The 14223-nt window shown below is 45.7% G+C and overlaps 1 protein-coding gene across 4 annotated transcripts in view; it reads right to left on the reverse strand.

Annotated features, from left to right (window-relative positions):
- The window catches only part of Sufu (SUFU negative regulator of hedgehog signaling), a 93465-nt gene that overhangs the window by 51087 nt on the left and 28155 nt on the right, over window positions 1-14223 (reverse strand). For 2 of the 4 annotated variants that reach the window (XM_085694042.2, XM_085694039.2), the window contains exon 4: window positions 12461-12502. The exons of the other annotated variants lie outside the window; for them this stretch is intronic. In XM_085694042.2, the coding sequence (XP_085550168.1) occupies window positions 12461-12502 (42 nt within the window). The remainder of the gene's footprint in view (window positions 1-12460; window positions 12503-14223) is intronic. 4 annotated transcript variants of the gene reach the window in all.

The following is a 14223-nucleotide window of genomic DNA, read 5'->3' on the forward strand; positions in this document are numbered from 1 at the left end:
TGGCATCAAAAGGAGCTGGGAAGATCAGAAATCTAACCAAGGGAGATACAAGGTTGTTCCTATAGGAATGTTATGAAGCACCTCTCACTCAGCTGGAGCATGGTGGCTCACACCTTTAACACAGGCACTTAAAAGACAGGGGCAGGTGGGTCTTTTGAGTTTGAGGCCAGCCTGGTCTACAAAATGAGTTCCACTCTAGCCAAGGTTACACAATAAAGACCCTGTCTAAAAAACAAAACAAAACAAAAAAAAAAACCGAAACAAAAACCAAAAAACTAAAACCTCTCACTCCCTGGGTTCCTTTTTCTTGCTCAAAGCCACAATTACAGAGAGAGGACAAAAAAAATCCCTTTCATAGTCCAGGAAGCTAAGTACCTGAAACTGTGAGTCACAGCAAGAGGCTTGTGCCCAAAGTAAGTCTCTAGGGCTAGCAGAGATAGACCCTGGATTCCTGAACTCCCTGTGGGGCAGGTAGGACACCTCAATCTCCTCACTGCTGAAAGAGCTCACAGGTCCCCCTAGCTACAGCCCATGGCTATTCCAAGTAAAACCCCATTGATTTCATCCACTAGATGTTTTGTCTGCCCACTAAAAATACAAGCCCTACTTGGGCAGTGGTAGTGCCTACCTTAATCCCAGCACTCAGGAGGCAGAGGCAGGCAGATTTCTGTGAGTTTGAAGTCAGCCTGGTCTATAGAACGAGTTCCAGGCTCCAAAGCTACACAGAGAGAAATTTTGTCTCAAAACAAACAAAATCTCAAATAAAACAAAACAACAACAAAAACCAAGGCCTAAGGCTGGAGAAATGGCTCAGTGGTTAAAATCACTGGCTACCCTTCCCAAGTACCTGGGTTCAATTCCCAGCACCCACACCTGGAGGTTCATACCTGCCTATAACTCCAGCTGTTGGAGGATCCAATGATGACTCTGATCTCTGAGGGCACATGCATTTACTCACACACACGTACCCACACCGCCTCACACATAATTGAAAATAAAATCTAAAAAAAAGAAAAGAATGGTTGGTTGTGCTAGGTGTGAAGGCACACATCTGTAACTCTAGCACTCAGGAGGCTGAAACAGGAAGATCACGAGGTCAGGTACAGAGAGTCTCAGATCACTCTTGGTTGCACAGACCCCCTGTCAAAATAAGTAAGATAAATAAAAATCCAGAAAACCAAACGGCCACGGGGTCAGTCATCTAAATAGCCAAATCAGGCAAGTCCATACTGTAATGGTAAAACGCTGTGGCGCAGTTCCCAAGGGGCGGCGGCAGGCCACGAGCAGGGAGCCCCATGGGAAACGGATAGGCACACCATGCAGAGAAAGTTGTTATAGTTTATTTAGTAGGTTATGGAAGGGAAAGGGGAGAAGGGGGAAGAGGAGGGAAAGAGGCAAAGAGAAAAAGGGGGGAGGAAGAAGAGAGGAGAAGCTACCTCTTCGGGGGAGAGAGAGAAAAGAGAGCAGAAGGAAGATCCGCTTGCCTTGGCTTCACTCACAGGACACTGCCCAGACTTTACCAGGGCAGTGTCTGAGACGGTGAATCTACTTACTGCCTCCTAAGGCTTAGTCACATAAGGAGATGTTCCCAGGCCCTGACAAGCAGCTAACAGTTTTCTAGTTAAATTCCATTAAGGGGGGAGGGGGCTAGCCTTGAACTTAAAGAGATCTGCCTGCCTCTGCCATTTTTTCTTTTTTAAACACAAAAATGCAAACCCTTTGCCATGCGGCAGGACCACATGTTTTTAAGCACAGCTGTGAGTCAGAGCCCCACACTCTGCCAGCCCCCCCTTTAATGGGGTACCTCCAGTATCCTTGCCTTTCTAGCCATTCTTCACCCACTGCACAACTCAGAGAAACTGGCAGTCTCCAAGCAGCCCTTGTCTGGATCCACTCTCCTTTACCAACACGCTGTGTAGAAAATGGCGCCTAGGAGGGGCTGCTGGGTCACAGACGGCACACAAAGGTGTATGGTAAAGTCCAGATCCTAGCTGTCCGTATCGCTGGTCCTGGTACTTCCAGATAAAGGAAAGAGGGGAAGGATAAGCAATTCTATGTGACCTGACTGTAGGAAGAGGCAATAAGAATACTAGTGATAATATTTGTGCTTTGGCCAGACTCCTTGCCAGGACTGGTGCAGGAAGCATGGCTTGTTGAGATCCAGTATGTTTAGCCTATAAGTAAGTTTCCAGTCTCAGAGAAGTTTCTTAATATTGGAATGGAGCCTGCTTTCAAGTCTTAAAACTTGGCAGACTCCTGTGACCCCCCGTGGACTTTAGAGGTGATACAGTATCTCCTTGGAGCCTGGGCTCCTGCAGGCGGGAGTGTGGCAGTTGCAGGAGACAGCAGCGCCAAGGCTCCTGCGTTCCTTCTTAAAGGACAGTTGGCCATAGGCAACAAACTGCAAAACGTGCAGAACCACGTAACCTGGCAACCCACTTTAGGAATTTGTCCTCAGCTAAGGGGGCGTAGTTGCAAGTTGCCCATACATGTTCCTTGCAGAGTATTTAATCTGGGGGGCGTGGTGGTGGGCGGCTGAAAGCGCATCAGGAGAGGGGTCTGCCATTCTACTTCCATGCGAGGAAGCACTACACCCTGGCTGTCACAAACACTGCCACTGAGCTGTATTTACTCAGCTCCAAAGAAGTCAAGCTGGATGCTGTTGTGCAGCTGTTATCCCAGCACTCGGGAGGCTGAGGAAGGGGGATTGCTATGAGTTTGAGGCCAGCCTGGGCTCTGGAGTAACTTTCAGGCCAGCCTCAGCTACACAGCGATACTCTGTCTAAAAATAAAAACCATCAAAGACTTCCTAGATGGGCGTAGAAGGTATGTCGTCATGTATGGTACTCAGTAAAACTGTCCAATCAGTTCCTGTCAAAGACATGCTCAGAGGATGACACAAATCAAGTGGCCACTCCCGGGCTAAGTGCTGACGACATCTCTTCTTCATGTTCAGTTCCACAGTCCTCACAGTCATCCGAAGACTCCAAGCACAGAAGCACAGCAACGACGACATTTCTTCGCGGCCCCTTCTCAGCTGTGCCTACCTTTTTAAAAAAAACACTCGTTGATTTATTTGTGTGTATGTGTATGAGACAGAGAGAGAGAACATGCTGTGCGAGTCAGAGGACACTTGAGGAGCTGGTTCTCTTCTTGTGGGTCCTGAGCATCTAACTCAAGTTTGGCATCAGCCAGCACCTTCTCCATCTTGCCAGTTCCACTTTCCTATGAGGATGAGTAATCAAATTCCCATTTCTTTTTGCTTTTTCTGGGCTGGAATGAAGTCCAGGTGTTGAAATCACATTTCTTTCTTTCTTTCCTTCTTTCTTTCTTTTTCTTTTTTTGGGGGAGGAGGTTCTGAGACAGGGTTTCTCTATGTAGTCCTGGCTTTTCTGGAATTCACATTGTAGACCAGGCTGGCCTCGAACTTACAGAGATCTGCCTGCCTCTGCCACCACCCAGCCCATTTTTTCTTTTTTAAACACAAAAATGTAACTCTACCTATTTTTCTATGACTTGCTTTTTTTCATGTTTCTAGTATCACCTCAATATTTTAGCAGTCGAGAAAACAACAATCAAGTCACATTTAGGAAGTTAAAGAGCTCCAGCTAAGACAGACGTTAGCAAGTCTGGTCTGAGACAATGGACAAAGGCTTCAGAGGTTCAGGTAACTACTCTGCTCAGCATGGGAGGACCCAGATGTGCCCAGGTGAAAGGTGACAGACAGTATCCTGTTCTCCTAAAGTATCAAAACTAAACAAGGTCTGCTTAGAGTAGGTAGGCCCAGAGCTCAGAAGAGAGTGGCACCCTAGGAATGTGCTGCCTGGAGTTACTGTCACCAAGCAGAAAAAGGCTGTGGAGTCCAGCTGGTCTCAGTGTCTTTTGAACTCCTGGGCTCCCTTGGCTGCCCGAGTAGCTGGAACAGCATGTTTGCCATCATCTCTCTGGAGGGGCACCAAGCACCTTTCTCCTCTCTGGTCGAGTTTCCTGGAAAGGGCTTCGTGATAAGTCAGAAATGCTGCTGGAACCTCAAGCTAAGAAAGGCTTGATTAGCTGTGGGATCCACTTCCAGGGATCTCAGGCAGTGCTGTGACTGTCTTAGAGGTGCCAGTCATTTCCTACTGAGAAGGCTGGAAGAATGGATCAAGCCAGCAGCTGTCCCTTTGATTTTGTTTTGATGTTATCTGTTTGTCTTTTCTTTTTTAAAAGTTATTTTTTTAATTTATTTATTTTTATGTACATTGGTGTTTTGCCTACATGTATGTCCATGTGAGGGTGTAACATCCCCAAGAACTGGAATTACAGACAGTTGTGAGCCACCACGTAGGTGCAGAGAATTGAACCTGGGTCCCTGGAAGAGCAGTCAGTGCTCTTAACCCCTGAGGCATCTTTTCAGTCCTTGATTTTTCAATAACAAATCTCATCTCTGTAGAAAATTTCGATATGGCAGGTAGAAGAAAGGAAGCACCAATGACTCACCACACATCACTACCCTCTCCAGTCATTCACATACCCATGATGAGGACATACTGTTAGCAGAATCGGAACTCACCGAGTTACAGTACTGGGCTTTCTTTCCATTTATTTCTCTTTAAAGTAATCCTAGTATTCAGGAGGTAGAGGCAGGGGGATCAGGAGCTCAAAATCATCTTTGACTACATAGTGAATTTGATGCCAGCCTGTGTTACAACACTATTATTTGTTTCTGTGTGTGTGCCTGGCAGTGCACCAGCAGTTGCCCATACCTAAAACTGTGTTCCTCAGATGAAGGAAACATTGTGGGGAAGTATGGCTCTGACCTAAGGTTCTCTGCATGTCACCTGGTTGACCTGGGATTTGAACCCAGGAAGCCTGACACTTGGGGCCCTGCAACATTATTCCTCAGTCCTCACTAAACCTACGGTCAGGATCATCAAAGCCAACCAAACAGACACAAATGAATTTAAATAATAAGTCAACCTATCGTGAGTGGTCAGAAACCTGGCTCTAGCACTGCAACTCTCCAGCCATGCTTTCTTCTGGCCAGTGGTCTTCAGTGCCCCCTGCAGGGAGCATCCCTAAAATGCAGGTGACAAAAGCAAAGGAGCCACATTCAGATTGACAGTTAAGCAATAAGACTCCACAGGACACCAGAGAAGAGAGACCCAGCCTGAGGGTAAATTATCCCAGTTAAGGTCTGGTAAACAGCTTCTTTGTACTAAAGCTCCAAGGGGTTCTCCAGGCCTGCAAGTCGGATACAGACCTAGGAAGCCAGAGGAATTTGCCCCAAGCCTGCAGCATTCCCTCCCTCCTTAGCTGAGCACTAGGCTACAGGGCCCCTTTGATAGTGGCTGGGATGCAGAAGGTAGCTAAGGCGATTCTATCCTCAGAGTCTCTGCAACCTCAGACTCCAGGCAGTCACCTCTGCACTTTGGTATTATCAGAGTGGAAGGCACTTTCCAAGTGAAAAAGTCAGGCTTTCCGGGAGCGGCCAGATACTAAGTATTTGTGCATTTCACAGGTCATATAATGATTTTTCGTTTGTTTATGAGGATTTGAAGCCAGGCCCTCACACTTGTGAAACGAGTGCTCTACCACTGAGCTACACCCCACCCTCAACCACTTAACCCTGCTGTCATGGCAGAGTAGCTGCAATGGCAGAGGCAAGGGACACAGTACTCCACGCAGTCTCCTGTACAGGGCAGGTGGCCAGCAGAATTTGGCCTGTGGGCTGTACTTACCAACCCTGCTCTGTCTTCCCTAAAAACGCTTAAATTTATTAGTTCAGGCTAAACCACTTAGACTTTGGAGCACAGGCTCGTTTCTGAGGACTGACCTGTTTTCCTTCTGTGGGTAGGAATGCAAACTTTCAGCTATTAATCTAAAATCCCGGGAAATGCAGAGAAAGTGTTTTGACTTGCAGTTGGTCAGTATTACTAACAGATGAAAGGGAAAATATTTTACAGATCCATAGCAACCAGAAAAGAGGATAAATCAGCCAAAGGGGGAAAAATGTCAGGAAAATCAAAAAGACTAGAAGGAAGAAAAATGATGCTAACGCAAGATGGCAGCCCCATTTGGCTTTGGTTAGCTGACTGGGGCGATGAGGGCAGCTTATCCAAATCAGGAAGCAGAGGGCTCCAGCTCTCCTGGGTAAGAGCATCTCCTTTCAGAATTCCCTTGAGGCCCAGGCAGTAATGCACACAACATGAGGGATGCTAGGGAGCTAGTAGGGAGGTTGGGCATCTGCGGCAGGGCAATGTCTTTCTGAGCTAAGGTTCCCAAGGACAAGGATGGCAGAGCAAGATATCGGCGGGTGATGGCTCAGCTTTAACCCTGAACAGCATCAGAACCTTCTGGGGAAGAACCACTCTCGAAGGCAAGGAAGAGGCTGGAGAGATGGCTCAGTGCTTAAGAGCACTGGCTGCTCTTCCATAGGACTTGGGTTGTTTCCAGCACTCACATGGCAGCTCGCAACCATATGTAACTCAGTCCAGAGGACCTGACACTTCTGCTGGCCTCCTAGAGTACTCAGCATGCACGAGATGATGCACTTACAAATGTAGCAAAATACTCATACACAGATAACAAAATGTTTAATAAAACCCAAACATACAGAGGCAGGCAGATGTCTTTGAGTTCAAGGCCAGCCTGGTCTACAGAGCAAGTTCTAGAACAGCCAGAACTGTTTCACTGAGAAACCTGTCTCAAAAAAACAAAAGAAAAGGGGGCTGGAGAGATGGCTCAGTGGTTAAGAGCATTGCCTGCTCTTCCAAAGGTCTTGAGTTCAATTCCCAGCAACCATATGGTGGCTCACAACCATCTGTAATGAGGTCTGGTGCCCTCTCTGGCCTGCAGGCACACATGTAGGCAGATATTGTATGCATAATAAATGAATAAATATTTAAAAAACAAACAAAAAAACAAAAAATAAAAACAAAAGAAAACAAAACACCCCAAACCAAAATGCAGGTACCTCAAATCCAAGCACATCTTACTATAAGGAACGAAGTCCTCATTCTCCAGGCTCCTCCTTTGCCCTCTCTCTCCTTGAAAGGCATTTGCAGCTCTCCACTGCCCAGAATCAAATCCAGACTCAGTCCTGACGGCCTCAAGGTTTATCACTTTCCCATCTAGGCCTCGCAGCCCCTCAGCTGGCTGAAGAAGGCTCTTTCCTTCCTCCAGGGGCGCACACATGTTGTTTCTCTGTCAAAAATGTCTTTCTCTTCCTTCTTGTCTCCAGTCTGTCCTTCGCCAACCCTGGGACCTAAAAGGTGCCACCAAGTCACTGCATCTGGAGCTCTCTGCTCCTCCTCTTGGCTCTCTACAGAATCTAGTTCTCATTTGCTCATCTCCCAGTCACTGTCTCTATCTTAGGATGAATCCTGTTTCTTTCACTTCGGATTCCCAGCATCTTTAGCACCCAGGTACACAAAAGGCAAACAAGTAAACTAGCGCAGAAGAAGAAAAACTGTTCCTCTCCCCAGCTCCTCCTCTGGATCCTTGGAGGCTCAAGAGGCCAGAGCATACAAAGCAGGGTTCATTAGACGGTCTTGGAGGCACACACATAGAGCTGCTGAGCATTAGAAAATTCTGAATGCCATATCTGTTTGAGTTTTAAAATCAACAATTTTTATTTTTATTTGTTTTTTCAAGAGAAGGTTTCTCTGTGTAGCCCTGGCTGTTCTTGAACTCAGAGATCCACCTGCCTTTTGCCTCCCAAGTGCTGGGGTTAAAGGCATGTACTACCACTGCCCAGCAAACAATTATTTATGAGTTTGTTTTTGCTTTTCAGATAGGATTTCCTGTAGCCCAGTCTGCCTTTGAACTCGCTACAGAGCAAAGGATGATCTCAAACTCACAATTCTTCTGCCTCCACCACCAAAGTGCTGGGATTTCAGGTGTGTACATGCTTCGCCCTGGCTGCGGCAAATTTTTTTATAAATAGAGAAAAGAAATATTTAAAAACCAGCCCTGTGGTGCCAGTCTGTCAGTACCACAGACAGTTCAGTTGGTCCTTTGCCCTGATCTGGCAGCTCAGGAAAAGGTCCCTGCTGGAATCGCCATTGTCTTCCTATTTGAGTCTGAACCGTCACGGGGTTGCCATTAAACAGCAGCAGGCAAAGGCAAGTGAACTTACGCTGTGTCAATTACAAGGGTAGGGACCGTGTTTTTCCTAAAAATTCAAGTGAAGTTGGCCTGGAATTTTTGGCTAAGACCCACCCACAGCTGAACTGAGAGCAGATGCTCTCTCCTGCAGAACAACTCAGGAATCAAGTCCTGCAGCACAAGATGGCATGGGGGTGGGGCATCCTCCTAATGAAACCCAGAGGGTAGGGCAAGAGCTGTCACTGGCCATCTGAGAAGAAAGAATAAACTGATCAAAAAGTTAAAAGTGAATGGGAAGGAAGAGAAACTGACTGCAAAATAGAGAAGTCAGAGGTTGAAATGTCTGCTCCTGAGTGTTGATGTGCTTACCATGAAAACCTTCCAGACATTCCAAAGGACTCTGCCAGAGGCTAGATTTGGCTCTAAATCTGCAGGAGCAGGTGAAATGACAACTGTCTGTCCTACAACTGGAACGTTCTCTTCTTCCCTCACGACACTTTTGTACTGTCCCAGGTCCTGACCAGTAGGCAAGGTTCCTTGGACTCCAGGCAGGGTCTGCAGCTTTCTAGAGTGGGAGACACTAAGCTAGGTGGTGGTGGTGCACATCTTTAATCCCAGCACTGGGAGGCAGAGGCAGGAGCATCTCTATGAGTCCGAGGCCAACCTGGTCTACAAAGTGAGTTCCAGGACAGGTTCCAAAGCTACACAGAGAAACCCTATCTTGAAAAAAAAAAAAAGAAAGAAAGAAAGAAAAAAAAAAAAGAGCAGTAGATACTGTTCTGTTCATCTGGACCCTGTATCCTGCAGCCTTATTCTCTGTGTTGCTATAGCAAAATACCTGAGGCTGGATAACCTAATAACACACAGAGGTTTTACTAGGCTCAAGATTGCGACAGTTGGAGGCTCCAAACATCATAGTGTTCTGATTCCAGTAAGGGGCTCCTAGCTTTGTCACACATCTGCAATGCTACCCGAAAGTGAATGTCCCCCTTGGCATCTGTGTCTGAATACTTAGTCCCCAGTGGGTGCAGAGGGACGCTGGGAACAGGTCTTTAAGGTTAAGATGGCAACAAGGCACTACACGCTCCTGCTCTGGCTTCCTTGTATACAAACCTCTGGGAGGCCTTAAGCAGAAACAGACCATTCCTCTCTCAAGCTGCTTCTGTCAAGAACTTTGTCACAAGAAAGTAACAAATACAATGGTGAAGAAGCTGGAAGAGACCAGCATGAGCAGGAGACCAATGTGTGGCCAGCCTTGCTTTGTAACAGCTTGCTCTCTTGCCAGACAGCACAGAAGGTTCCAGTCCCTTCATGCTGTTACACTACAGACCTGTCTTCAAAGGAAAGGCATTGCTCAGACTGTCTGTAGACCTGAGGTGCAGTCATCCCTGGACTAGGAGAAAGCCACTTTGAGAAGCAGACCAGAGCAGAGCAGAGCACAGGTCCGCAGCCATAGTGTTGAATGAAAGCCAACCCAGACGGGATCAGCCCCCCTTCTGGCTGATTCTGCACAAAGTGTCGTTGTCGGGCACTCTAGTCAGAGTGCTGTCCCACTTGTCAGGACATCAAGACGCAAGGAGACAGAACGAAGGGTGCCCGCTCTAACCAATCCTCCCAGTGCACACCACCACGGAACTAAGAGGTGTCTCTACCGCCCACCCCCCATCAACAACTGATTTTGCCAGCCAGAGCCACACCTATTTTCTCTACCAACAGTTACTCCTTACTTAAGGAATCCCCTTGCCACCCTCTGTAGTTAGAAGTAAGGGTGAGCGGGACCTTACATATAGACCCTGGTGCTGTACTTGGACCACTGCTGCCAACAATTGTAGTCAAATGACCCTGGCAGAACTGATCTGAAACCCTCCTCAGGACTGACATAGAAGCATTGGGGAAAAAAAATCTTCCAACTGCTGGTCCGCAGACTAAGAACTTGGAAGAAGGATATAGTGTTATCATCATGTAATACAAGACAGGCACACGACACCAAAACCATCACCACTGAGTACACAGATCAAGCAACACCTGAACCCCTGTGTGTTCCTGTTACACAAGCCAAGTAAAGTCAGGAGGAAGGCTTTGCCATCTATAGAAGTTCCTTCCCTGGCCACACTTGTTTCTGCTCCCCTTTGTCTCTGGCTTAGCTTCCCAACACTCAGCAAACCTTCCAGTGGGTTGGCCAGAGATGAGTTAAGGGCCCATCTGAGTTACTCTGGAGCAAACTTCAGAGGCTGCCTACTGTTGTCTGATGGCCCTGTGAAGACAATTGCCGCCCCCTGCTCTACACACACCAGAGTTCATTCCTCTTTCCTTTGCTTGCCATTGATCTGGTACTAAATCTGCCTGATATTTAATACAGAAAAGCAGGTCTCAACACTCATTTGACAACACTGCTCAGCATGTCTTCACATGCAACTAGGTGGGGAAGAGGGTGGAGTACTTTGTATGAAGTTAATGGGTTTAGAGTGGACAGAACAGAGAGGCAAGGCTACCAGACAGAATTCTGATATCTTTTATTCATGTAGGTATATCTGTGGACATATCAAGTAAAGAACACACAATTCTGTGTACTATGATCATATGTGACCCTGTAGAGTGTACCACACAGGGGTTAGAGACAGCTACAAGCCACAGGAGGGGTTTTCTCTGAAGCTGAGAATGTTCCACTCTGAAAGCCTGAGCAGCCTAAATCCAATCTAAAGAGCAGCTAATCATGCTATAGAGATCCTGCATCAATGTTTCCTTTATGGCCCCACTAAAACATACTGACTCCATTGCATTTACAACAGGGCTTCCTAGGTAAGTACCCAAATCAACTACATAAAATCAGAAAATAGCCAGGGCTACATAGTGAGACCCTATCTCAAACAACAAAAAAACAAAACAAAACAAAACAAAACAAAAACCTCAGAGCAACATCTCATTCAAGTTGGGTTTACAATGTGAAATACAAATTAAATAATTGTATTTGCATGACTACTGCTGATTTTCTACATTAGGGCAAGACAATGCACCAAATGTCCACGGTCTGCTGAGGCAGGCATCTGACAGGCACAAGCAAGACATTATCAAACAAACCATCACAACCTGGCAAAAGAGTTTGCTGATCCATATAGTTTTTCTTTCTTTTTTCTTTTTCTTTTTTTTTCTTTTCATTTCTTTCTTTCTTTCTTTCTTTCTTTCTTTCTTTCTTTCTTTCTTTCTTTCTTTCTTTTTTATACAGGGTTTCTCTGCGTAACGTCATGGCTGTCCTGGAACTTGTTCTGTAGACCAGGCTGGCCTCAAACTCACAGAGATCCAACTGCCTCTCCCTCGCAAGAGCTGGGATTAAAGGCGTGCACCACCACCTCCTGATTCAATACAGTCTTAAGATCACGGGCCTGTAAGAACAAATAAATATGGCAGACAACAAAAACAAGAGGATAAAGGTGCTGGAAATTCAGGGAGGAAGAGTGGTGACGGCACCGTCAGGCACATGCGGAGATTCTGGAGGACTAGCTTATTTCTCGATTTGGGTGTTGGTTATGTGGGTCTGTTCAGTTTGTGAAAATTCATCACACTACACAGATACATATGCATTTTGTACACAGATTTTTTCATAAATAGAAAGTTAAAAGAAAAGGCTGGATGCTGTGGCATACACCTGTGGATTCCAGCACTTGGAGGAGGAGGAAGCAGATCTCAGGCTTGCTGGCCAGGCAGTCTCCTGTGAACCACAACTAATGAACTGGGGGCTCTAGAAATGGCTCAGCAGTTATGAGTACTTGCTATTCTTACAAAGGACTGAGATTTGATTTCTAACATTGACATGGTAGCTGGCTTACAATAGCCTGTCACTCCTGATGCCATCTTCTGGCCTCTGAAGGCACCAGGCACACATGTGGTACACATACATACATGCAGACATTCACACATATACATAAAATAAAAATAAGTCATCAAATATATACGGCAGATAGTTCCTGAAGAACTACAACCAAAGTTGTTCTCTAACCTCCACACACATGTAGCTGCAGACACACACACACACACACAAATGCTTTAAAAAATAAAAGATACATATTTAAGAGGATTTTGGAGATTTTATAAATGCTTTTTTCCCCCATTTTTCAAGAACTGCAGACTGTCACCCTACTGAGCATTAACACTGAGCGAGCCATCATAGAGCAGAGTGGCCATGTGAACCAGCAGCATTTATCCACATGGATGATCTTCAAATTTTTCATTGTATAGCCTGTGACATCAGGTAGACCAGATGTCCACAGAGTTCCTGTCAACACAATACTGGGGGTAAAATGTACTTCATTCATTACCTGGGCTCAAATCCTGCCTTCACACCTATGAAATCTGTGATCTTGAACGTGTTACTAACCTTCTCGATGTTGTCTTCTGCAACTGTAAGGTTGACATGGCCCTGTGATCCATTCCCAGTATGAAAGAGAAAAAAAAAAGTACTTAAACTGAGCATAGTAGCCTAGCACTCAAGAAACTAAGGCAGAAGAAGGTCGAGTACTTGGCCTAGGTTACACAGAGAGAGTTTGCCTCTAAACACAAAATAAAACAAAACAAAACAAAAGCAAAAACCAATACCAGGTGCTACCTTTTGTGTGCCAGAGGCAGCTCTTGTCTCAATCAGGGACCATTGTGTTCTCATCACTTTCCTGCGTTTCAATAACTTACTACTCTCTGTAAAATTCCAAAACAACAAACTTAATGTAGACTTATTTAACTATTTACTTTTTTTTTTTTTTTTGGTTTGTTTCATTTTGTTTTGAGGTAGTGTTTCACTACATAGCCCAAGCTGGCCTTCAGCTCAGAGTCTCCCTACCTCTGTCTCTTTGGCACCAGAATTACAGGTGTGATCTACCACTACCCGATTTACCTATTACTTAACTAATACAATGGTGTCATAGAAAATCTGGAAAATAGAAAGTAGGTATTGTACTTTAAAAGTGAAGTTGGGCTGGAGAGATGGCTCAGAGGTTAAGAGCACTGACTGCTCTTCTAAAGATCCTGAATTCAGTTCCCAGCAACCACATGGTGGCTCTCAACCATCTGTAATGAGATCTGGGGGCCCTCTTCTGGTGCTGCAAGCAGAGTATTGTACACATAATAAATAAATAAATCTTTTTTTTTTGAGAGAGAGAGAGAGAGAGAGAAAGAGAAAGAGAGAGTCACCCTGTTGTTCTGAAGTGTCTGATTGCTCTGCAGACATATGCAGGCATAAGTGACAGCAGTTACACTGGAGAAGCTGTGAGGGCCACTGGTGCAGAAGGGACTTGAGAGCACACAGTTGTCAGCACACTTAGGAAACTTTTAGTGCAAAAATTTCCAGTTCTATAGGGAAGTCAGAAGGCGTAATGTGAATATCCAGATACCCTAATCACAATAACACTTCACGCTTGCTTTCTCCCACATCTTACTTTTTTGCGGGACCATTTAGCATTATCTATAAGCATTCCAAACTTTGCCTCCCCAGAACAAAGACAGTGTCCTATATAACCACAATACCACAGCCGCACGAGGAATGTCACTGCTGCAGTGACAGTTCCTAACAGACAGTTCACCTTTCCAGTCAGCTTACAAACGCCCTTTTCTCCCAGGGTTGAATCAGGGATCAAACACAGCATGTAAACCACCAAGTTTCCTTAAATTGGAGAGACAATCCTAGCTGGGCAGAATCCAGGAAGCGGCACTGTGGAATGGCCCACAGTATGGCCACGTTTGGCTGTAACTTACTGGGATCTAGGTTCAGCCTTTTGGAAAGTGCTCTTCAGCTATCTTCTCATACTTGGCTTGCACACGAACAGCACATACAGAGAGACACAAAGTACCACTTGGCTGTAAGTGCTGCGGAGCTTGATCTCAGCTGTGGAGGCGTTTGCTCAGACCTTTCTTTGTCAGAAGAGTCTCTTTCTCAAATGTATTTATTTTTGTTTTATGTATATGAGTATTTTGCCTGCACGTATGTCTGTACATCCATGAGTAAAAGCCCATGGAAGCTAGAAAAGAAGTTACAGGAGGTTGTGAGCTATCATGTATGTGCTGGGAACTGGACCCAAGTCTTCCATAAGAACAACCACTAAGGGCTGGAGAGATGGCTCAGAGGGTAAGAGCACTGGCTGCTCTTCCAGA

The sequence above is a fragment of the Myodes glareolus genome, chromosome 7 (genome assembly GCF_982192425.1).
Source record: "Myodes glareolus chromosome 7, mMyoGla1.1, whole genome shotgun sequence".
Classification (NCBI taxonomy): domain Eukaryota; kingdom Metazoa; phylum Chordata; class Mammalia; order Rodentia; family Cricetidae; genus Myodes; species Myodes glareolus.